General features: G+C 46.6%; 2 protein-coding genes across 3 annotated transcripts in view; one reads left to right on the top strand and one right to left on the bottom strand.

Moving 5' to 3' along the window:
• DNAJC17 (DnaJ heat shock protein family (Hsp40) member C17) overlaps positions 1-16,140 on the bottom strand; it is a 42,765-nt gene extending 26,625 nt beyond the window's left edge. For both annotated transcript variants that reach the window (XR_008663310.1, XM_055316650.1), the window contains exon 1: positions 15,992-16,140. Coding sequence is in view for 1 of the 2 variants with exons in the window: in XM_055316650.1 (XP_055172625.1) it covers positions 15,992-16,069 (78 nt within the window). In the remaining variant the exon portion in view is untranslated. The remainder of the gene's footprint in view (positions 1-15,991) is intronic.
• Positions 16,141-16,356: 216 nt separating this feature from the next.
• Positions 16,357-23,535, top strand: ZFYVE19 (zinc finger FYVE-type containing 19). Its single transcript, XM_055316649.1, has 11 exons — positions 16,357-16,493; positions 17,740-17,861; positions 18,029-18,082; positions 18,479-18,597; positions 18,697-18,842; positions 19,117-19,225; positions 21,632-21,841; positions 22,277-22,350; positions 22,656-22,754; positions 22,846-22,973; positions 23,058-23,535. The coding sequence occupies exons 1-11, from the start codon at positions 16,440-16,442 to the stop codon at positions 23,134-23,136; spliced, it is 1,194 nt and encodes a 397-aa protein (XP_055172624.1). The 5' UTR covers positions 16,357-16,439; the 3' UTR covers positions 23,137-23,535.
• The last annotated feature ends 619 nt before the right edge of the window (positions 23,536-24,154 follow it).

A 24,154-nucleotide genomic window follows, 5' to 3' on the forward strand; every position in this document is an offset into this window, starting at 1 on the left:
TCAGGTCATGATCTCAGGGTCATTAGGATTTTCTGTTTCCTTCTCCTTCTTCCTGCCCTCCACCCCTGCCCCTTGCTTGCTCTACGAAAATAAAAATTATAAATAAGTAAATAAATTCTTTTTTTAAAAAAGATTTTATTGGGCAGCCCGGGTGGCTCAGCGGTTTAGCCCCGCCTTCAGCCCAGGGCGTGATCCTGGAGACCCGAGATCGAGTCCCACGTCGGGCTCGCGAGTCCCACGTCGGGCTCTCTGCATGGAGCCTGCTTCTCCCTCTGCCTGTGTCTCTGCCTCTCTCTCTCTCTCTGTGTGTGTCTCTCATGAATAAATAAATAAAATCTTAAAAAATAAATAAATAAGGGGATCCCTGGGTGGCGCTGCGGTTTGGCGCCTGCCTTTGGCCCGGGGCCCGATCCTGTAGACCCGGGATCGAATCCCACGTCGGGCTCCCGGTGCATGGAGCCTGCTTCTCTCTCTGCCTGTGTCTCTGCCTCTCTCTCTTTCTCTGTGTGACTATAATAAATAAATAAAAAATTAAAAATAAATAAATAAATAAATAAATAAATAAATAAATAAATAAATAAAAATAAAAAATATTTTATTTATTCATGAGAGAGAGAGAGGCAGGGACACAGGCAGAGGGAGAAGCAAGCTCCATGCAGGGGGCCCAATGTGGGACTCGATCCCCGAACTCCAGGATCACACCCTAGGCCAAAGGCTAAACCGCTGAGCTATCCAGGGATCACAATAAATAAATTCTTAAAAAAAGAAAAAATTTTGCCAAAGGCTACTGGATTGATTTTAACACTTGCAGCTTTCTTTACTTGTGGGTTTCCCCTATCCTTGGCCTCCCTAAGCACTTGGAAACATTCATTTGCATTGCCTGAGACTACACAGAGAGGAAGAGCCAGGTGACATTTGAGTGGCTTCCCACCCAATGTTCCCTGAACAGACATGATTTTTCAGAAGACCAGGCTGTCTCCAAGGCCCAGCCCCAGAAAGACAAAGATCTCACATGAATAGAAGCTCCATGAGAACTTTACATTCTAATTTGCAGAAATCTAGTCTTTTTCCCGACATCTTTCTAAGATGTTTTTGTCTCCCTATTCCCCTTTTCCATCCTAGGACACTACTTTCTTTCCTTTTCTTTTTATTAAATTAAATTAAATTAAATTAATTTATTTATTTGACAGGGAGAGCACAAGCAGGGGGCGCAGCAGGCAGAGGGAGAAGCAGGCTCCCTACTGAGCAGAGAGCCCGATATGGGGCTCAATCCCAGGATCCTGAGATCATGACCTGAGCTGAAAGCAGACGCTTACCCGACAGAGCCACCCAGGCACCCATCTAGGACACTACTTGAGTTTAGTCTGACTTCTATGTTTCAGGATTAACATCCAGAACATAAACTACTGAATAGAGCAACACATTCAGGTGCCAATGAAGGCAGAGTCAAGCTTTTCCTATGCTTCCCTAGAAGGTGATAATTTTAAATTCTACTCTTTCTATAGTTTTTCTGTCTCTTCACTAGTCAGTCTCTACTAATTGGTGCCAGAACCCAGCTCTTCCCTAAAAGTGCTTCTAACCTGCTGTTTCTTTTCCGGTATGGTCTGGAAAAACAGATAAACTGTTTTGGTTCTCTTATTTTTTTAATTTTTAAAGTTTTTTTTTCTATTTTTTAAAGATTATTTACTTATTTATTTGAGAGACATAAAGCACAAGTGGGATGAAGGCCAGAAGGAGAGGAGGAAACAGACTCCCTGCTGAGCAGGGACCCTGAAACAGGACTCAAACCCAGGACCCCAAGACTATAATCTGAGCCAAAGGCAGGCACCCAACCGGCTGAGCCACCCAGGCACCCCTAAAATCTTTTATTTTTAAGTAATCTCTATACCCCACATGGGGCTCAAACTCACAACCCTAAGATCAAGAGTCACAGGCTCTACCAATTAAACTAGAGAGGCACACCAACTGCTTTGGTTCTTTTAAAATGATTTTACAATTTTGGAGGTGCCTGAGTGGCTCAGTTGGTTAAGAGTCTGCCTTCAGATCAGAGGTCCTGAGATTGAGCCCTGCCTCAGGCTCCCTACTTTTCCCTCTCCCTCTGCCCCTCCTCTTGCTTGTGCTCACTTGTTCTGTCAAATACATAAAATCTCAAAATTAATTAATTAATTAATTTTTAAAATTAAAAAAAAATTAATTTAAAACGTTTTTTCTCAGGGGTGCCTGGGTGGCTTAGTTAAGCATTTGCCTTTGGCTCAAGGTCACAATCTCAGGGTCGTAGGATGGAGCTGGGTGGGCATCAGGCTCTGTGCTCTGCAGGGACTCTGCTTCTTCCTCTCCCTTTATCTCTCTCTCTCTCTTCCTCTGCCCCTCCCCTCATTCAAGCGCATACTGTCCCTCTCAAATAAATTAATAAAATCTTTTAAAATTCTTTTTTCATTTTACAATTGTTATAATTGTATCTCAAATGAGAGCCCACAGGTATAGGAAAGTATGAGTGTTTCCCTTACAAAAAAAGGAACGTGCTTTATGGAGCAGGGAGTTTTGTTTATCCCCAGGGCCCAGAACAGTGCACTGAATAGCACCTGGCACTCAGTAGGCACACCTACTGAGTGAAAGGGGCAAACATTCATTTGTTCTTAACCAAAACGCAATGAAAAAGCCTCAACTCTGTCAGTTACTTCAGGCCCACGGAGGAGCAGAAGTGAGTGCTGTCCTGACCCTGGGAGACCTCACCACTATTTCACAATTTACCCTTCCACCTGCTAACACTCTTGAAAAACCAAATCTGAAAAAAGGGAAAAAATCACTAGAGCTGACTGTCAGAACCACAATGGGAACTAAATGTTATCCCCCAGAACCCACATCCCAGAGGGGAAGAATGAATCATGAATTACTAGCCACCCAGGCTTTCCCGGAGGCTCCATAACTGGTTCTGCCACTTGTAGCAATCTGAGCCCAGAGCAGGGGAGTGGGCTGGGAAGCGGGTCCCCCATCATCTCCACTGGGCTTTGTGCAAGGCACACAGCAGGGCCTCTGACAGTCCACCTGACTCCAGTTTCACCTCTTGAGGGTAATGAACTCCTGACTCACTCAAAAAAGCAAGGTGCTAAGGGGTCCCATAAACATAAAATAGCCATCATTAACTTAAAAGAAAGGTGCCCTACAAAGAAGAGATCATTGTTAGTTTTTTTTTTTTAAAGGCTGCTGTCCTTTCTTATAATAAAACTTGGAACCAGGTAAGTAAGCAGTACAGGTAATTAAGCCTGGTTCTCAAAAGCCAGACTCACAGGTCATACTCAGATACAGAAGACAGATAAGGGGACCACTCTGTGGGACAACAGGTACTAAAAGAACAAACCATCCCAGTGAATCAGCAAGAAAACCATTATCAGGTCTGGGTGCAGGAATGGGAACAGTCAGTAATCACGGCCCAAGCAGCAATTTAATTTCTCCCCCAAGCCTCGGAGAGGCAGACATCTCCTCATCCCTGCACCAGCTGGAACCCCAGAGGTTATGTGACTGCCTGATGTCACAGGCAGGAAGTGAACCAAAGATCTCTGGGCACTGATGCAAAAGTCCCTTCTGTCTGATATGTTGATCGTTTTCATTCCTGAGAGCCTGTGGCCCACTCTGCAACAGCTCTGCAGAAATCCCCAGATGCCTGGTATTACAAAAACTGTACTGCTCCTAAGGCTCATTACAAGCAGGGTGCCAGCCACCCCCCAGACCAGCTCCCTCAGGTCAGTACTCCCAAATGTGAGCTGGCTGGTGGTACTGAGATGATTCGGGAGGAACTTGAACCTCACACCAACATCTTTCTCAGGTTGCTAACCATGGCCCATGGCCCAGACCCAGTGACCTATACAGCCTGGAACAATTGGGACTGGGCACAGGGCCTGACCTGCTTCTCCCCAAATGTTGCCCTTTGCCCCCTTTGGATCTGGGTCCTTGGACCATCCCTGAAGTCACTCTTCAGCTCCTCCCGTCCCTCAGGCTCTCACCTCTAGGTTCCCCCTTTGTTTTGCCCTCCCAGGACTCCCTCCTGGGCCTCAACCCCTGCCCTGCCATTCTTTTCAGCCCACTTCCCCAAAGCAGCTACCCACCTGGAGCCCCATCTCCAGCCCCACTTCCTCCCTCCCTTCCTTACCCTAATCATCCCCGTATTAGGCTGACTCCAAAATTTTTGCCCACTTGCTTCCCTCAGATTGTAGATTACCACCCCTCACATCTATCAGATATCTTGGGTCTGACTGCCCCACACTTTGCCCCACTGCCTGCTGTCACCCTCAACCCCTGGAGACTTGGGTCCCCAGACCCGAAGCCATTCTCTCTGCCCTGTCTCTGGCACTTCTCAGAGTACAGAATTCCTCCTCTCTAGGCCTTGATACTTCCTATATATCATTCACTTCCTTTTTTCCCTGTAATATACTGGTTTCCTATAAAGACAAATTTATATTAGTAGAAATGAATCAATTCAAGGAAAAATGATAATAAACTAGATAACAGTACTCAGGAACAGTAAAAACTGGGAAAGCAATTATTCAGATAAAGACCATTTTGGATTTTTTGTTTAGGATTTATTTATTGGGGCACCTGGATGGCTCAGTTGGTTGTATCTGACTCATGGTTTTGGCTCAGGTCATGATCTCAGAGTCCTGGGATTAAGCCCCACGTCAGGCTCCATGCTCAGTGTAGAGTCTGTTTGAGATTCTCTACCTCTCTCTACCTCTGCCCTTCCCCCTGCTCAAATACTTTCTCCTTCTCTCTTTCTCTAAGGAGGGGCAGAGAGTGAGAATCTCAAGCAGACTCCCTGCTGAGCCACCCAGATACCCTTTTGTTTGTTTGTTTTAAGATTTTATTTTTTTTTTTAAATTTTTATTTATTTATTTATGATAGTCACAGAGAGAGAGAGGCAGAGACACAGGCAGAGGGAGAAGCAGGCTCCATGCACCGGGAGCCCGATGTGGGATTCGATCCCGGGTCTCCAGGATCGCGCCCTGGGCCAAAGGCAGGCGCCAAACCGCTGCGCCACCCAGAGATCCCTTAAGATTTTATTTTTAAATAATCTCTACACCCAATGTGGGGCTCGAACTTATAACCCTGAGATCAAGAATCATATGCTCTACCAACTGAGCCAGCCACACATCCCTGGATGCGGAATATTTTGAATGCTGCCCTACCTGAAATGAAAACTGCATAGGGGTAGTTTGAACACATATTTTAATGCCCTCCCTCAAGCTGTCTACCTCTCAGGTTGATGCAGGCTGGGCAGCTTTACTCAGAGTCAAATCTATATCTGTGTTACAGATGGAGTCATGAGGTTCTCTAGGGCTCACAAACCCATCTCTTGTTGCCCTAATTGCTCCTCAAGTGTGGGTCATGGAAAAAGCTCTGAAAAAGAAGTAGGAAATTTGGGTTTGGGCAAGCACTCTGCATTTACTAGCCATCTTATGCTGGGCAAATCAATTAAATTCTTGAATCTTAGTCTTCTCATCTATAAATTGGATAGCTCTGCAGCCACAGCCAATGACTATCTCACAGGCCTGTCTTGAAGATCACATCAAATGAGATAATTTATGTGAAAGCACTTTGGTGTCATATAAATGTGAGGTATTATCTTCAACGCTAATGAACAACTTTCAGCTTACAAACACAAATGAATCATTCCTTTTAACTTAAGAGGCAGCCGAGTAACTTCAAAAATCTAGAGCTCCAGCCAGACTCAAGAGTGAGTTAACCATCAGAGAGATGCTGAGAGGACTAGAGACCTAGCTTCTGGGACTGCCCAGTGCTAGTCAAGTCCTTGATGAACGAATGACTGTCATTACAGGAAACTAGGCTTGGTGCCCAACCTCAGGGCCTCAAAGCCTGGCCTGGAAGTAAGAGGCTTTGGGAAAGGTTCCTGTTGAGAGATGGTAGATGACTCAGGCATATCTCAAATCCAGAAATGACTCCCAAATGCCCACAGAATCAAGTCCAACCACTGTAGTGCCTAGAGGTCCAAAGATACCACATTTTTCAGATTGATCTCTTGCCATATCTTCAACACATCCTAGGCAATTGCCCCATTCCTTGTGATGCCAGGCACTTCAACTTCTATACCTATATGCTCATGCTGTTCCCTGAAGCCCTTCTCTGTCATCTGTACTCAAAGACTTACTCTTAATTATGGAAGAAAGAATGCTGGTGTATCCCCTTCTAGAGGAAAACAGATATACGGAGTTTAAATAAAGGTATTAGCTAGCACACAGGTATAGCCTTTTCCTTAAAGTAACTTACATGCTATAATATAACATCCCTTCCTGAAAATGTCAGTATCAAGTGCCCTTGGTAGTTTTCTTGGTAAACAGACTTAAAGTCTGAATCTTGAGGGGCAGCCTGGGTGGCTCAGCGGTTTAGCACCACCTTCGGTCTAGGGCCTGATCCTGGAGTCCCGGGATCCAGTCCCACATTGGGCTCCCTGAGTGGAGCCTGCTTCTCCCTCTGCCTGTGTCTCTGCCTCTCTCTCTCTCTCTCTCTCTCTGTGTCTCATGAATAAATAAATAAAAATCTTAAAAAAAAAAAAAGTCTGAATCTTGAAAGAGTTCATCAAGATGCATTCTCAAGGGGATCCCTGGGTGGCAGTTTGGTGCCTGCCTTAGGCCCAAGGCACGATCCTGGAGACCCAGGATCGAATCCCACATCGGGCTCCTGATGCATGGAGCCTGCTTCTCCCTCTGCCTGTGTCTCTGCCTCTCTCTCTCTCTGTGTGACTATCATAAAAGAAAAAAAATTAAAAAAAAGAAAAGAAAAAAGAAAAAAAATGCATTCTCAAGTACTAGCTTAATCAAGTAATACGTGCCAAGACAGTGAGTTATGCACCCTTCAAAGGGCTTCAAATCAAAAGGCTACAATAGACAACAAAGACATGTGTCAGCTACACAGGAATGGGAAGAATATATATTTTTAAAGATTTTATTTATTTATTCATGACAGACACACAGAGAGAGACAGAGACATAGGCAGAGAGAGAGAGGCACGGCAGGTTCCTCGGGGAGCCTGATGTGGAACTCAATCCCAGAACTCCAGGACCACGCCCTGAGCCAAAGGCAGACGCTCAACCACTGAGCCACCCAGGCGTCCCAGACTGGGAAGAATATTAAACTGGGGCTCCAGTCTGGGTCTGACACTTACTCTTTGGGTGATCTTGAGCAAGTTCCATAACCTCTTTGGACCACGATCCTCCTGTCTATAAAACGAAGAAAGTCAACAACCATGAAGATCCCTGCTGCGATATATGCTTTTCTCTCCTCAAGGTCTTGCACAGAAACACCTCCTCTGGAAAGTCTTCCCAACCCTGCCATTGTATGACTCATACTTTCCTCAATCCTACAGCATCTTCCTTAAATACTTTAGTATATGTGCTGCCAAAGTGAGCACATTCTTTAAATACTTTAATGGAACCTCTTTCATTCTACCTCCACTATTATGTAGTTATTGTTCACTATACTGTGTGAGCTGGCAGAAAGCAGACTGATGTCTTACTCAGCTCTAAACCCTACCATAAAAAAAAGGAGGGGGGGGGACGCCTGGGTGGCTCAGCAGTTAAGCGCCTGCCGTCGGCCCAGGGTGTGATCCTGGAGACCCGGGATCGAGTCCCACATTGGGCTCCCTGCATGGAGCCCGCTTCTCCCTCCACCTGTGTCTCTGCCTCTCTCTCTCTGTGTGTGTCTCTCATGAATAAATAAATAAAATCTTTAAAAAATAATAGTAAAAATAAACCCCACCATGCCCACGTGGTACCTTGTCCTTAGTGATATACTCCACTCAGCTGTAGATTTGAACTAAACAGTGAAATCTGCTGATCCTCAAATTTACTCTACCTGATTCCCCACCTCCTTTCTACCCTGACTGCTGTGAGAATCACTGAGTCAGCACTGGTCCGTCAGGACTGAAATGAGTGAGTAGGGCTGTGGGATGGAGGGCAACCTTAGATGTGAGTTGTGGTAGATATGTACCTGACTTTAGTGCTTACAGTGTAAGGAAGATGGAGGTGCAAGGTTAACAGCAAGAGCTAACATGTAGTGAGTATTTACTCTGTGCCACGCGCCATGCTGAATGCTTGACCTGGGGGCACCTGAGTGGCTCAGTCAGTTAACCATCTGACTTCTGCTCAGGTCATGATCCCAGGGTCCTGGGATCAAGCCCCACATCAGGCTCCTACTCAGCAGAGAAGTTGCTTCTCCCTCTCCTTCTGCCCCTCCCCCCCAATTGTGTGCTCTCATTCATTCATTCATTCATTCATTAAAGAGAGACACAGAGAGAGAGAGGCAGAGACACAGGCAGAGGGAGAAGCAGGTTCCATGCAGGAAGCCCGATGTGGGACTCAATCCCGGGACTCCAGAATCACACCCTGAGCCGAAGACAGGTGCCCAACCGCTGAGCCACCCAAGCGTCCCTCTCTCTCTCTCTCTCTCTCTAATCAACCAATCAATCAATCAATCGATCTTTAAAAAATAAAATAAAAAAATAAATGCTTGACCTGGATCAAGCCTCACACATTGCTGGCAAGGAGCAATTGCCATCATTCTCACTTTGCAGACAGGGAAGCCAAAGCACACAGAGGTAAAATATTCAATCAAGATCACAACAAGGTAAGTCATGGAGACAATGACTTACAATGATTTGGAGTCAAAGTCCACTTACCTAACTATCACTGCTAATAAGTACTAAGGTGATGATAAAAGCACATCTACAATTCCCAACAGTGCTTGATATTCTGTATTATAATTTTCATCTACTTTTGACACATGGTAGATGTAACAAACAACAATTCTTGGCCTTACTTGTTAAGATAACTCCCTAAGAAATCATCATCTGATTAGAAAACATCAACTTCTAGAATTATCAACTTTAACCTCCGTGTTCCAAAATGATGGAGCAAGAGATGGAAAGGTAGAAACAAGATGGGGCAACCCTACAGGGACCGCTCTCTTCACATCTGTAACCCTAGCACCAGACTCTGAGGCTGACACGCGGAAAGCACTTAATAAAAGTTTGTGGAATCAGATATTTGTGGTAAGTGTTTCTATGCTCCTCTGAAACACACATGGAGAATAGGAAAGGAAACAAAAAAGAAATACGGAGAACACTGTAAAATTTGATTCAATAAAGGTCCAATGTTCTAGGCAGGACATTGGGCACACACAAGGCACTGGGCACAGAGCATGCTGCTTTCAAGAGTCAGGGCCAGGGCTCCAAGCAGAGAGATGAGCAATCCTGCCTACCTGGCAAGAGTGAAGTAGGTATGACCTCTCTGAAAGACAACTTTGAAAAAGCTTTTAGGGGTGCTAGTAGGCTCAGTCTATAGAGCATGATAACTCTTGATCTCGAGTTTGTAAGTTTGAACCCCATGTTTGGTATACAGATTTTTTTTAATGTCTTAAAAACCTTTAAATATATTTACTTTTGGTCTAATAATTTCACTTCATCACAAAGTATTGCTGTCTAAGAAAATAATAATGCATATTCATCCAATCACCCAACAAGGATTTATAGAGCATCATCTATCAAGTGCTAGATACTGTTTTAGGGCTAGAGACACAGCAATAAACAAAACAGAAGTCCCTTCCTTCCTGGATTTTTTACATTCTATTGGGGAGACCAATGGTAAGCAGATGGGTATGTGATACATTGTGGTAGTGAGCATCAGTAGGGAGATGTACTACTTAGAAACATATAGCAGAGTAGTGGTGTGGGGTAGCTAATTTAAATTGGTGGTCAGGGAAAGCCTCTCTGAGGGCGTTTATATTTGAATAGCAATCAAGTAAGATGCAGACATGAGATATAAGATATACAACTGCCAGAGAAGAATGTTCTAAGCAGAAGGATTAGCAGGTATAAGGCCCTGAAGCAAGAATGTATCAGATGAGTTTGAAAAAAGTCACTGGAGGCCCATTTCATATCCAGTAGGAAGGTTGTTATCCCCACAAAAAAGAGAAAATAACAAGTGTTATGGAGGATGTGGAGAAACTAGAACCCTTGTGCACTGCTGGTGGGAATGTGCAATGGTGTAGCCGCTATGGAAGGCAGTATGGAGGTTTGCCAAAACATTACACATAGAGTTATCATATGATCCAGCAATCCCACTTATGGGTATATATCCAAAAGAACTGAAAGCAGGACTTTAACAGATATTTATACATTTATTCACAGGAGCATTATTCACAATAGTCAAAAGGTAGAAATCCTCCAAATGTCTGTAGACAGATGAATGGATAAACAAAATGTGGTGATGTGGCATATACATTCAATGAAATATTATTTAAACTTAAAAAGGGGGTGTCTGGCTGGCTCAGAGCATGCACTTCTTTTTTTTTTAAAGATTTTATTTATTTATTCATGAGAGACACAGAGAGAGACAGCATGCACTTCTTGATCTCAGGGTTGTGAGTTCCAGCCCCACATCAGGTGTAGAAATTACTTAAAAATAAATAAACAAACAAATAAATAAATAAAAATAAATAAAACAAAAACCCACTTAAATTTAAAAAAAAAAAAACCTTAAAAGGGAAGGAAATCCTAATATGTGCAACAACATGGATGAACCTTGAGAAGATTGTTAAGTGAATTAAGCCAGACACAAAAGGACAAATATATGATATTTGTATGTTCACTTACACGAGGTACACAGAATAGTCAAGTTCACAGAGAAAAAAAAGTAGAATAGTAGAGAAAGGAATGACGAATTTAATGTTTAATGGTATGGAATTTCAGTGTGGAATCATGGAAAAATTCTGGAGACAGACTGTGGTGATTATTGCACAACAATGGGTATGTATTTAATGTCACTGAATTGTCCACTCAAAAAGGGTTAAGATGGTAAATTTTATGTTATGCATATTTTGGCACAATTAAAAAAAAATTACAGGAGGACTGAGATGACAGGAGCTTAGTGAGTAAGGGGAGGATGGTAGAGCACATAGAGGAAAGGCAACAAGAGCCCCACTGGCCAGGGAAGGCCTTCAGGTTTCATTCTAAGATTGAGGAATAGCCACTGGGACATTGGGGCAGTGGGGACACAATCTGATTCACATTCTAAAAGCATTTTTTTAAATTTTTTATTTATTTATGATAGTCACACAGGGAGAGAGAGAGAGAGGCAGAGACATAGGCAGAGGGAGAAGCAGGCTCCGTGCACTGGGAGCCTGACGTGGGATTCGATCCTGGGTCTCCAGGATCGCGCCCCGGGCCAAAGGCAGGCGCCAAACCGCTGTGCCACCCAGGGTTCCCTGATTCACATTCTAAAGGCTCACTCTGGCTGCTGTGTGAAGAGGCTCAAGGAGGCAAGAGCAGAACTAGGAAGAAGGCTAGAAGGCCACTGCAGGAACCTGGATAATCCCTGAGATTAATTCAGAATTTCTTAGGGGTTTGCAAACGGCATTAATTCATGACCTGCTCTTCATCTTGGCAGGCCTTGGGGCGCTGCTGCAGCAGACACAGAGTTAATGAATGAATGTGGGGGAAAAGGGGATCGTGCATGTGTGTGCACGATGTGTGCACACACACATACACACACACACAGAGGCACGTGCACATGAGCATGTAAGAATCAGGCCCATAGCTTCAGGTTCTAGCAAGGGACTGAATTCCCAGGGCACGATCCTCTTCCTGGGAGCATTTCTACATCAAATCCTCAACTCAAGGCTTTTCTACAAAATGATCATACCGTGCCCTGCCTATCTCCTGAGGCTTGAATGTGGACAAAAATGTCTACCTAGGAATTCCCAAGTCTTTAAATTTCTACCAGTGGTGGTGTTTTAACCTACTTCTGGGCCTCCTAGGTTTGCTGCGCTGGGAGGATGGCAGAAGGGGTAGTTCAATGTACAGAAAGGTGGAACTGAACTTCCCCTAACTCCAGGTGGGATAGGCAAACATTTTCTGCAAAAGGCCAAAAATTTTAGGAGGCCACATATGGTCTTTGTTAAACATTCTTCTTTGGGTTGGTTTTGGTTTGGTTTGGTTAGTTGGCTGTTTTCATTATAAAATATTTGTAACTGGGGAGCCTGGGTGGCTCAGTTGGTTGACCCTCTGACTCTTGACTTTGGCTCAGGTCATGATCTCAGGGTCATGAGACTGAGCTATGTGTCAGGCAAGCGTGGAGCCTGCTTGGGATTCTCTCTCTCCCTTTCTCTGCCCTTCCTCTCTGCAGCTCACTCACACTCTCTCTCTAAAAAAATATATAAATTTTTATTATATATATATTATACATATATTTTATTATATATTTATTTAATTTTAATTTTAAAAAATTAAAAATCAAAAAATAACATATACATAACATAAAATTTACCATTTTAACCATTTTTTATTTGATTTGATTTGGTAGTGAGAGAGGGCTCAAGAGCAAGGTGGGGAAGCAGGGTGGAGGGACAGGGAGAGAGGGAATCTTTAGCAGGCTCCATGCCCAGCACATAGTCCCGATGTGGGGCTGGATCTCACAACCCGGAGATCATGACCTGAGTCAAAATCAAGGGTCACATGCTTAACCAACTAAACCACCCAGACACTCCACTATTTTAACTATTTTTAAGTATATATTTCTGTTATTAAGTACATTCACATTAGTGTGCAACCATTGCCACTAGTCTCCAGAACTTTTTACATTTGTAAAGCTAAAACTCTATACCAGTTGAACATTAACTCCTCCTTCCACCTGCACTGCCCAGCCCCTGGCAACCACCATTCCTGCCAGCAACCACCATTCCTATTTTCTATCTCATGAATCTGACTACTTGAGGAAACTCACAGAAGAGGAATATGAGGTGGCCAGTTGGGTTCCTTCCACTTTTTAGTTATTGTGAATAATGCTACTACAAACATGGGTGTACAAGTATCTATCTGGGTCTCTTTCACTTCTTTTGGGTATATACTGGATCATATAATTCTGTTTAAATTTTTGAGGACTCACCATACTGTTTTCCTTTTTTAAAAAAAGATTTTATTTATTTATTCATAAGAGACACAGAGAGGCAGAGACACAGGCAGAGGGAGAAGCAGGCTCCCCACAGGGAGCCCAATATGGTACTTGTTCCTGGGACCTCAGGATCATGCCCTGAGCCGAAGGCAGATGCTCAACCACTGAGCCACCCAGGGGTCCCTGAACACACTGTTTTCCACAGCAGATGTACCACCAGCAATGCATAGGGGTTCCAATTTCTCCGCATCCTTGACAACACCTATTACTTTCTGCGGGTTTTTTTTTTTTAATTAATAGCCATGGTAATGGGTGTAAAGTAGTATCTCACTGTGGTTTTAAGATATTTGTACTTATCTAATGATTAGTGGTATTAAACATCTATCTTTTCATGTACTTATTGGCCATTTATGTATCTTCTTTGGAGAAACGTCTATTTAAGTCCTTTACTCATTTTTTGAAAAGATTTTATTAAAAAAATAAATAAATAAAATAAAATTAAAATAATTAAAAAAAAGATTTTATTTATTTATTCATGAGAGAGAGACAGAGAGGCAGAGACATAGGTTTGAGAGAGAAGCAGGCTCCATGCAGGGAGCCCAATGTGAGACTCGATCCTGGGACTCCAGGAGCATGCCCTGGGCCAAAGGTAGGCGCTCAACCACTGAGCCACCCAGGCGTCCCCCTTTCCCCATTTTTTAATCATGTTTGATTTTTTACTATTGAGTTAAGTCTGTTTTTTACAATCCTTTAAACATGTAAAAATTATTCTTCAGCTCACAGCTTATTACAAAAACATGTCATGGGCCATTTGACCCCTGAGGCCAGAATTTGCCCAACTCCCTCATTTTACATTTGAGGACAGTGAGCCCCTAAGAGAGGCAGTGACTGTCCCAAGTCTCCTCACTCTCATGTCAAGTTGTAGTGGTCTCTGAAGCCACTATTTCATTCATCAACAAAAATTTTTTTTTATATTTTATTTATTTGAGAGAGAGAGCAAGAAAGAGGGAGAGATAATGAGTAGGGGAGAGGCAGATGGAGAGGGAGAGGCAGATTCCCCACTGGGCACCTCTCTGAGCTTCTGTTTCACCATCACTAATACAAGATTGGCCTAGACCATGGCTTCTTTAGCCTTTTTGGAGTGAGAATTAACTCCTCTCCTCAAATATGAATACACAATATTATACATGATTTCAGGGTTTACTCAATTTGTGTCACCTTTCCATGGACCCCAAAATAACCCTTAGACTATATGACCATACAACCAAAGCTTAGAAGGCCTTCCTTGTATATGCTCTATATATGACAGTCCTCCAGCACCCCTAGAATGGGACAGGCAAGGGACCAAGGAGAGGGGACACCAGGGCCTGGGTCTCCCTTGCTCTCTACCAAAAAGTATCCATTACCATGAAGCTAGCCAGTGTATGCAAAGGTTCCAATCTACTTTTCAAAGTTTATCTTCTTTTACCCTTTCTTCTTTGGCCTATGCTCTAGGCAAATTGGACTATACAGATAGTATAGTGGAATATCCTTTCTTCATCTCCACACACCCAAACTCCGCCTGTTTTTTAAGGCTTCGGATGCCTTCTCTATTTTCCCCACCCCTTCTCCCAAACTAGAAGCCACCTCACCCTACTCTGAACACTCCCAGAACTCTGTCTGTAACCCTCTTAAGGAATTTATTATGTTCTCCCTTATATTATAGTTGTGCCTCCCCTCCTAACAGGTAGGAACAGCACCTTTTCCCCTTTATAAAGAGTCTTCTCACATATTCCTTATCTCATCTGAGTGAAAACTGGATACTGGCCCATTTAGACCTTGGTCTCTTGGCTAAACAATGGTCTCACCCAACTCCCTTAGGGGCAGCTCATCCATCCCCCTCCACCTCTGAGTGATAGACTCAGATCAAAGGCTCCCAATTGCCTTCCTCAGAAGTTCCAATTTCAGGATTCCAACACACTGGCATATTTGGTGCAAAAACTCCAAGGTAATTTCTCACTATTAATGAAGAACAAATTTAACAATTTACAAATGTAGAGCACCCAGAGTAGTGCCCAGCACACTATAAGCACTATATAGGTGTTGGGCATTATTAATACTGAAATTTTAATACTTATGAGACAGGTATGGCAGAGGCTTTTGGTGCTCTGTACACATCCATGAACCACTTCTGATTTCAGCTGCGGCTGCCTGGGACAGTGTTGTGCAGGTTTCCAGCAATCTCTCCTTCAGGACCCTATCTGTCTCCTTGCTTTTCTGCCCAGAGCTGCTGCTTCTCACAAGCTCACTCAGCCCATGAAGTACAGGGACATTCGTAAGCATTAATTTTCATCTGATGAATTACCTGCCTCCCCTTCCTACACCGCTACAACCTCCACCATTATCCAGGGGAAGATAACAGAAATCCTAATTAGAGCTTAATCGGTTAGTATCCCACTCCCTGGCATCTTTATCAACACCTTCCCGAGGAACTTCAGGCCATCTGCCTTTACTCTTCTGATCCTCCGGCTTTGAGCCCATTAGCACTTTTTCACGGGGCAACAACAGGCCGAGAACAGGGATGGCAGAGTCACAGGTCACACTGCCAAGAAAGGGATGAAAAGAGAGTAGAGGAGCCTTGAGACAGGCCTTTTTTCCGCCCTAGGCTCTTAGCAAAGCCAGCCTTCAAGGGGGTGACTACCTGAAGTACCTCGAGGCACAAAAAAGGCAGAGGCAGACTCAGAGACTGACACTGCGCAGGCGCGGGGAGGGGACTAGGGTTCCCTCTCAGGCTCACCCAGCTGCCTCCGCAAGGGCCAGAGGGAAAGCACAGCCCCGCGTGCGAGAAGCCTCCGTTCTGTACACCCCAATTCCTCTGAGACCCTCAGACCATCTAGGAAATGTATGGGAAACCACCTTCTGAGGCCCTCGGGCCGCCCCTCACTCCCTGCCTACAGCTCGCCCAAACCCGGAAAGCGGGTGCCAGGACTGTCGAGGCGCCAAGGCAGGAAGAACCTCCAGGCCGGTCGGATTCGGCCCTCCTCGCCACCTTCTCACCTCTTTGTCCGCCGCTTTCTCCTCGATACCTAGCAGCGCGTACAGGTCCATCTGTAAGAGCTCCTTGGCCACCGCCATGGTTCCAACCCTGACTGGATTCGTACTACAACTCCCAAGAGTCTAAGCGTGCGTAAGGATTCCCGGGGACTGTCACCCCAAACGGACTGAATGGCGCTTAGCCCCCTGGGAAATGTGTACTGGATCGGGCTTGACTGCCTCTGAGGGAAGGAAGTAGCCGTGAATGAACTACGCCTCCCAGCAGCCTCCGCGCCCGCCGTTCCCGCTCTCGGGCTAGTGTGCAGATCGCGGTTTTCCTGCCAAGGCCGCGGCAAGCACGCGCTGGGGGCGTGGGGCGTGGGGCGGGACTTAGTGAAAGTCCAAGGGTACCCGGACCTGATTGGAGTGGTCAAGGTTTTGTGGACCCTGCGTCGCCGCGCCGGCCACGAGAATGGAGAGTAGGTGCTACGGCTGTGCTGTCAAGTTTACCCTCTTCAAGAAGGAGGCGAGTCTTCTCCCCGCGGGCTCGAAGGGCCAGGGAGGACGGGGCGTGGAGGAAAAGTACAGGACTTGCAGTCAGTAGACTTGGTTTTATGGCCCCTTTACAGCAGTGTGGTTTTGATGAAGTCACTGAACCTCAGTTTCCATTTCTATAAAATGGGGCTAGCGCTCCCTCGCTTTCGGGGTTGGCACGAGGGTCCAGCGATGTGCTGGAGGTGAAAGTACCCTATAAACTGGAAACCGCCCTTCTGCCCTTTCTAGAAAGGTAGGCTTTTCTGTCCACCAAGTGTATGAGATACAGCTCTTTCCTTCTCTCCACACTGCTCCTCTGCAGCCCAGTCTTAGTTACTACCCTGCGATTACTCTCCATCACACCGTGCCCCTTACTCTCCGTCCTGAAATCTTCATCACACAGCCTGCCCTTACCAGGTTTCTTGAGTTAGATTACTGCACTTCGTCCTGCTCCCAGGGCACATGGCAACGTCTCTTTTTGTCTTCTGCACAGGCCCCTAAATTCTCCTAGTGAGCTTCCTCTGCTCAGTTGTGACCAGGATATAGGTACCGTAGTGAATGAATGAATAGCACAGTTAGGGGGGCAGATCGTGTAGCACTTGAAACCTGGGTTTTGGAATCAGGGTGGTCAGGGTTCAGGTTTGAGCTCAGCTGTCTTATCCATGGAATGACCTTGGTTTGAGCAAGTCATGTAACCTCTCTGACCCTAAGATAGGAATAATAATGGTGGTCATCAGGATTGAGTAACTACTGTGCATAAATTGTGAGCATTTTGTCGGCTGATGAATGTTACGTACTGAACTTAGTGCCTGGCACACAATAAGTGTTTAATAAATGGAGGCTATTGTTATACTGAAGACAAGCCATCCTCCATCTTTGCTAAGGCAGAAAAGGTAGAGCTCTGCACTCTGATTCTCCTATGTTGAAGAGTCAGTGGTCTGCAGCATGAAGTTTTACCTATTTGTTTTCTACACCCCAGTGTCGGGGAATTGAAGACAGGATAGAAAACATGGGAAGTTTGCATACAGCTTTACTTGATTTGAATAAAAGACTGGAGACTGAGGAATCGCCTTACCCTCCACCCCTGTCTTTCCTCAGGCCTTAGGGGCCCCACTCCTCCTCCTCCCAGCAGCTGGTCACAACTTTAGTGTCTTCCCTCTCTGTGTGCTTGGAGAGTCCCAGGGAGGAGCCTGCAGGGGCGGGTGAGAGATGGATCCCCTACTTCATGTTTCTTATAGTACGGCTGTAAGAATTGTGGCCGGGCCTTCTGTTCTGGCTGCCTTAGCTTCAGTGCAGCGGTGCCCCGGACTGGAAATACTCAGCAGAAAGTCTGCAAGCAGTGCCATGAGGTCCTGACCAGGTGAGAAGTTGACATGGGCAAGAGTTTAGCCAAGCATGGTACCAGGCAGCTGGCCAGCCCACACAGCTTTGTGCTCTGTGGCTAGAGATCAGCTCAGGAAGTGTTTGGAGTGGGAGGTACTGACTGGCAGATGGCAGGACTTCTGATACCAGTTTTCTTCTCTATAGAGGATCTTCTCCTGCCAATGCCTCCAAGTGGTCACCACCTCAGAACTATAAGAAGTAAGTGTTGAACGGACAGAGAGGCAAATAGGGATGGGGAAAAGACAAAGGAGCCAAAGAGTAGGACTCTCTTCCCAGCCTCTAGAACAAATGAGCACAAGGTCAGGAGAATATTATCTCTCAGCCTCCTGACTGCCCTCTTGGGCTCAAAAAGTAGCTCATCAGCCCTCTCCCCAGAAGACTGGGCAAGGTCTTTGGTAGACCTTGTCTTCTCAGCCAGACCCTCTGGTTAGTTAGCTGGATTGGGTTGCAGGGTGACATGAATGAGGACTACAGAATATTGTCCATTGGAGGCCTCCCTGGATGCCTAGAAATTATTTGAATGGGAAACGGTGAGTAGGTGCCTTCACCCCTTCCTTCTGCATTCTTCAAGAACCTTATCTCATACCCTGCCAGGCGCGTGGCAGCCTTAGAAGCCAAGCGGAAGCCCAAAACTCCTCAGAGCCAGGGACTGATCCAGCAAGACCAAGTCATCGCTGAGCGCCTAGCACGGCTCCGCCAACAGAACAAGCCCAGTGAGTGGGGGCAGACAGGGTGACCTAAAAGGTACCATCTAGGCCTCCTGGGACTAGGATTCCTCTGGGTCTTACAAGTCTTCTCTATACCAATTTCAGAGTCAGTGGCCTCACAGGCGGAGATAGAAGCCAGGCTAGCTGCACTGAGGGATGACCCCCAGGGTTCCATCCCTTCCACCCAGGAGGTGGAGGCACGGCTTGCTGCACTACAGGGCAGAGTTCTGCCTTCACAGACCTCCCAGCTGGTAGGTGCTTGTGGGGTACAGGGGTCCTAGGCTAAGGGCCTAGCAGAAGCCCAGATACATTGGCAAAACCTCCCACCCTCACCTCTTGAGCCTCAAGCCAAGGAACCAGGGACAAGCAGTAGGAAGGGGTGGGGCAGGAAGGAGTGTAAGATTAGTCCCCTTTCCCTGAGCTTTGGAACTCTTCAGCATCCACCCCTAACCTAGACTGTTCTGCACCTCACAGTTTTGCCCTCCCCCTAACCTGCTCCCCACTGAAGTTCCCTCCTCTGAGCAGGCACATCAGCCACCAGACACCAGGACCCAAGCCCAGCAGGCACAGGATCTGCTGACACAGCTGGCAGCGGAGGTGGCTATTGATGAGAGCTCAGAACGAGGAGGCCCAGGTAACTTCTGCACCTGAATCCCCCAGAGACCTGCCCCCCACTCTTTCCCCAAGTGGGAACAACCCTGCTGCCCACTCTCTGGGATACAAATGTAAATCAGAGAACAATCAACATTGTAAACCATGGTTTGCTCCAACAGGAGCCAGTGTAAGCCTCACAGATAAGTGTGTGGGCTTCAGAATCAGACAGTGATTTCTTATACTACCACTTAAACTAGCTCTGTGACCCTGGGGAAGTTACTTGCCCTAAGCATCACTATCATCATCTATAAAATGGAGGCATATGTGGTAAAACCCATCTCACAGGGAAATCACAAGAAGTAAATGAGATCATCTAATAAGCACTTAAGGCCCTGCCTGGCTCATAGTAAGTGTTCAGTGAATGTTCTCTGTGATGATGATGATAAGGATGATGAACAGGTTATTTAAATTTAATTAAAATTCAGTGAAATTTGGGGCACCAGGGTGGTTCAGTCGGTTAAGCATCTGATTCTTAATCTCAAAGCTCAGGTCTTGATCTTAGGGTTGTGAGTTCAAGTCTGTGTTGGGCTCCACACTGGGGGTGGGATCTACTTAAAACTAATAATAATTAAATGAAATTGAAACTTTGGTTCCTCAGGGCACCTGGGTGGCTCAGTCAGTTAAGCATCTGCCTTTGGCTCAAGTCCCAGGATCCTGGGATTGAGCCCCACATCAGGCTCCCTGCTCAGCAGGGAGTCTACTTCTCCCTCTGTCCATCACTTCACTCATGCGCTCGTGCTCTCTTTCAAATAATAAAATCTTTAAAAATAAATAAAATTCAGTTTCTCAGTGGTACAGCCACATTTCAAGAGCTATTAAACTACAGTCTTGGACAGCACAAATACAGACCATGATATGGAACATATCTGTTATTTCTTTTTAAGATTTTATTTATTTATTCATGAGACACACACACACACACACACACACACAGAGGCAGAGACACAGGCAGAGAAGGAGGCTCCATGCAGGGAGCCCAATGTGGGACTCGATCCCGGGTCTCTAGGATCATGCCCTGGGCTGAAGGCGGCGCTAAACCACAGAGCCACCCAGGCTGCCCACATTTCTGTTGTTATAAAAAAAAATTGTGTTGGACAGTTCTGTTCAAATGCTTCAGAGCAGTGATTCTCAACCAAGGATGATTTTCCCTCTGGGGCCATACAACAATATCTGGAGACTCTCTGGTGTCACAGCTTAGAGGGTACCACTGGCATCCAGAGAGCAGAGGCTAGGAATGCTGCTAAACATCATATAGTGCATTGGACAGTCCCTACAACAAAGAATTATCCTGTCCATAATATCAATGAATCAAGTATGAGAAACCCTGCTTTAGAGACATAATCACATTGAATGTCCTCCATAATCTTGTATATACTATTATCTATATTTTATAAGTGAGAAAACTGAGGCTCAGTGAGCTTAAGGAATTTGACCGAGGTCATGGGTATTAAGTGACAGAGCTGGGACTCAAACCCAAAGCTATCTGATTTTGAACCTCTGGTTCTGAAATGCTTAGCTAAAGGGGACCATGTCAAAGCCACAGCCACTCTGGTAGAGCTCTTCCTGCCTAGCCTTCATCTTTGTGTCCTCTCTGTGCTGCTCTCTGTAAATATGCAGTCCAGCCTGTGAGGCAGAGAGGCTGGCTGAGGCTTAGCTTCCCTGTGTCCTCATCTTGGGCAGTGATGCTCATACCATGGAATACCCACTCTAAGGGCAACATGTAAAAATATCAGGAGTAGAGATGGATGTAGTTGAAAAAAAAAACATGCCTAAGATTACTAGTATTTTGTATTTGGAAAAATGGAGGAAAGATTCATTTTATTTGTAATATAAACCACAGGAGCTAGTGCTGAACAAAAAAACTGATAATCTATGATTTTTATTTTATTTTAAGATTTTATTTATTTATTCATGAGAGACAGAGAGCGAGAGAAGCAGAGACATAGGCAGAGGGAGAAGAAGGCTCCCTACAAGGAGCCCAGTGTGGGATGTGGAACCCAGTACTGGATCCTGGCCTGGGATCACACCCTGAGCCAGAGGCAGAGGCTCAGCCACTGAGCCTCTCGGGCATCCCTAACCTGTGATTTTTATTATTTTTATTTTTTAAATATTTATTTATTTATTATTTATGATAGACACACAGAGAGAGAGAGAGAGGCAGAGACACAGGAGGAGAGAGAAGCAGGCTCCATGCCAGGAGCCTGACATGGGACTCGATCCCGGGACCCCAGGATGGTGCCCTGGGCCAAAGGCAGGCGCTAAAACACTGAGCCACCCAGAGATCCCCCCCTAACCTCTGATTTTTAAAGGAAGTTCAGAAATGGGCTCACTGGCTTCTGATGAGAGATCTTGGACTGTCTCTGCCTCCCTATTTCTCTCCTTCCAGCTGCCTCTATCCAGAATGACCTCAACCGAGGGGGCCCCGGGGGCCAAAGTGCTACTTCCAAGGGGCAGGCCACTCAGTCCCTGGAAGAGGAGAAGAGCAGGCTGCTGGCCCAAGCAGCCATTGAGCTGCGGGAAGAGAACACAAGGCAGGAGAAGATCCTGGCGCTCGCCAAGCGCTTGGCCGTACTGCAGGGACAAGACCCTGACAAAGGTAGAGGCTGGAAGTAGCAGCTCACTGTGTCCATCGGGCAGGCTTCCCCACTCACACCCCCAGGCCAACCTCTATAAAATGACTACTCCCTGCCACGCTTAGCCAGGTGCTGGGAATTCCTGTGCTCAGAGGTCTCTCAAGCTTTGCCCAGAGCCACAAGGAAGGTACTGGGGCAAAGAAATGGAAAAGGAATACATAGCAGTTGTAGGGCCTGGGGACCCTCAGTCCATTCAGGAGCTGTCTTCCGCTCCTGTCCTCTAGCCCTGAAGGGTAGGGCAGGGAGGGGCAGGATCTGATCAGTGGTGACAGAGGCTGCCTAGCTCTGGAACAAGTGCCACTAGAAAGCAAATCAGCTCCTGGGGGCTCAAGTACAGCTACTGAGGTGAACTCTCTACACATTACTCCTCCCCCCCCCCCCGTACCTGTTCCTCCAAGTGACCCTCCAGGACTATCACCTCCCAGACAGTGATGAGGATGAGGAGACGGCCATCCAGAGAGTTCTGCAGCAGGTAGGCCCTGCCTTACCCACCTGACCACCTCCTGTCCTGTCCCTGTCTCATTGCCCCACCACCTACCGCGCCCCATTCACCTTGCCTCCACTCTCATGCTGAAGCCACTCTGCAGCTCATATTCTGGCTGGGGCCCCACTGCCCTGCCCACTGGCCCCTTGAGATGGGGTATCAGTAGCCACAGGCAACAGATAAAGGGAGATGAGTTGAGAAGTTAAGGCCACAGAACATGGGATTATTCGTGGGGAAGAGGGTCAGTGTCTAGGCCTGGAATAGGGAGCTGCACCTCTTCACCCTGTCCACAGCTCACTGAAGAAGCTGCCCTGGATGAGGCAAGTGGCTTTAACATCCCTGTGGAGCCTGCTGTCCGAGCTCGGGCCCAGTCCTGCAGGGCAGAGCCTGAGGTGAGAAAAACCCCTGGCCACCACCACAGCCATCTGGTCCTGCAGTGATCTCCCACACCTTACTTTCCCCATTCCTCTCTGGTCCTGGCAGGTGGAGGCCGTGACCACCAGGCCTGAGGCTGAGGAAGAAGAGCTCCCCTGGTGCTGCATCTGCAATGAGGATGCCACCATGCGCTGCGCTGACTGTGACGGGGACCTCTACTGTGCCCGCTGCTTCCGGTGAGGGCAGGTGGAATGTTCTTTTCCACTGAGAGAAGTCAAGGGCCACCTATGATCCCTGACCTATCTGTCTCTGCTCCGTAGGGAAGGCCACGATGCCTTTGAACTTAAGGAGCATCAGACGTCTGCCTACTGCCCCCCGCATGGAGGCCAAGAGCACTGAGGAAGCCAGGCAGGCAAGCCCACAGGCAGTCATGCAGGCCAGTGCACCTGCCCCTGAGCCCAGCCTCAGGGCACCCAATGGAGGAGTGCGTCAGGCTAGACTGCTTGTGGATGTGCCCTTTCCTGAGCCTCAGTGTCCCCAGAAGGAGGAAGGATTCTCTATTCGAGATAATAACTGGGGGGGAGCCAGAGGGAAAGCAGGAGTCAGGAGCCCTCCAACAGCCAAGTCTGGACTGAGAGTGAGGCATGGTGGGGAAAGATGAGACTGAATCTAAGGGTGATGAGCCTTGAAGCTTGGTCAAGGGCCTAGGGCTCTTCCCTGGGACTTAGTGGATCTAATAAAAAATGTTGACTCCTTGAACCCAGCATCTCTTATCTCTAGAACCCTGTGGACTCTAAGCCTGAGCCCCTAGAGAGGTAGCAAGACCAGGACTTCGACGCAAAGTTCAGTCCTGTGGTGTGAGCAAAAAGGTGGGGCCACCCTGCAGGCTTCTCCAGGCAGAAACAGTCCCATCCACCTTGGAGGCCTCACATGAAGTAAGCATGGATATTTGCTTGGTTGATCTAAACTGTGCATCCTGCTCCAGGCACCCCAGTGTAGCCCCCAGGCTCTGCCATATTGGATTTCTCAGCCTCCCTGGTACTCAGACAATGCATGCACAAATAGTGAATGCATACCCTGCTTCCTGCCTAACTCCCAAAGGATGCCACCTCTCCGGGCTCCTGTCTCAACCTGCCTGCCATTCAGACCCGGTATCTTTCCAGCAACACCTCCAGAGCTGACTCCTAGCCTCTCTGCTTAGCTTCTGCTTTTTCTCTTTCTGCTGCTTGACTGGAGCCAGCTCTGGATAGTCCTCAGCCTGATGCATCCTGACTCATTTAGGGAGACAGCTAGGTTTTCCCTGTTACCTCTCCTCTGGCATTCAGAACTAGTATTTACAACCTGGGCTCCTGTCGTTGGTGATGGAGGATGCTGTGTGTCCTAGTCTGGTGCCCTCCGCTTGGCTTCTGGCCCTTGC

This window comes from Nyctereutes procyonoides, unplaced genomic scaffold, assembly GCF_905146905.1.
Source record: "Nyctereutes procyonoides isolate TBG_1078 unplaced genomic scaffold, NYPRO_anot_genome, whole genome shotgun sequence".
NCBI lineage: Eukaryota > Metazoa > Chordata > Mammalia > Carnivora > Canidae > Nyctereutes > Nyctereutes procyonoides.

What these genes read in the sequence shown, in the direction of transcription:
- ZFYVE19 (XM_055316649.1), top strand. Translation starts at nt 16,440, where the DNA reads ATGGAGAGTAGGTGCTACGGCTGTGCTGTCAAGTTTACCCTCTTCAAG. An exon ending in CCGCCAACAGAACAAGCCCA is followed by an intron (nt 18,598 to 18,696) that starts GTGAGTGGGGGC and finishes TACCAATTTCAG; the next exon opens with AGTCAGTGGCCTCACAGGCG. An exon ending in GGGACAAGACCCTGACAAAG is followed by an intron (nt 21,842 to 22,276) that starts GTAGAGGCTGGA and finishes TGTTCCTCCAAG; the next exon opens with TGACCCTCCAGGACTATCAC.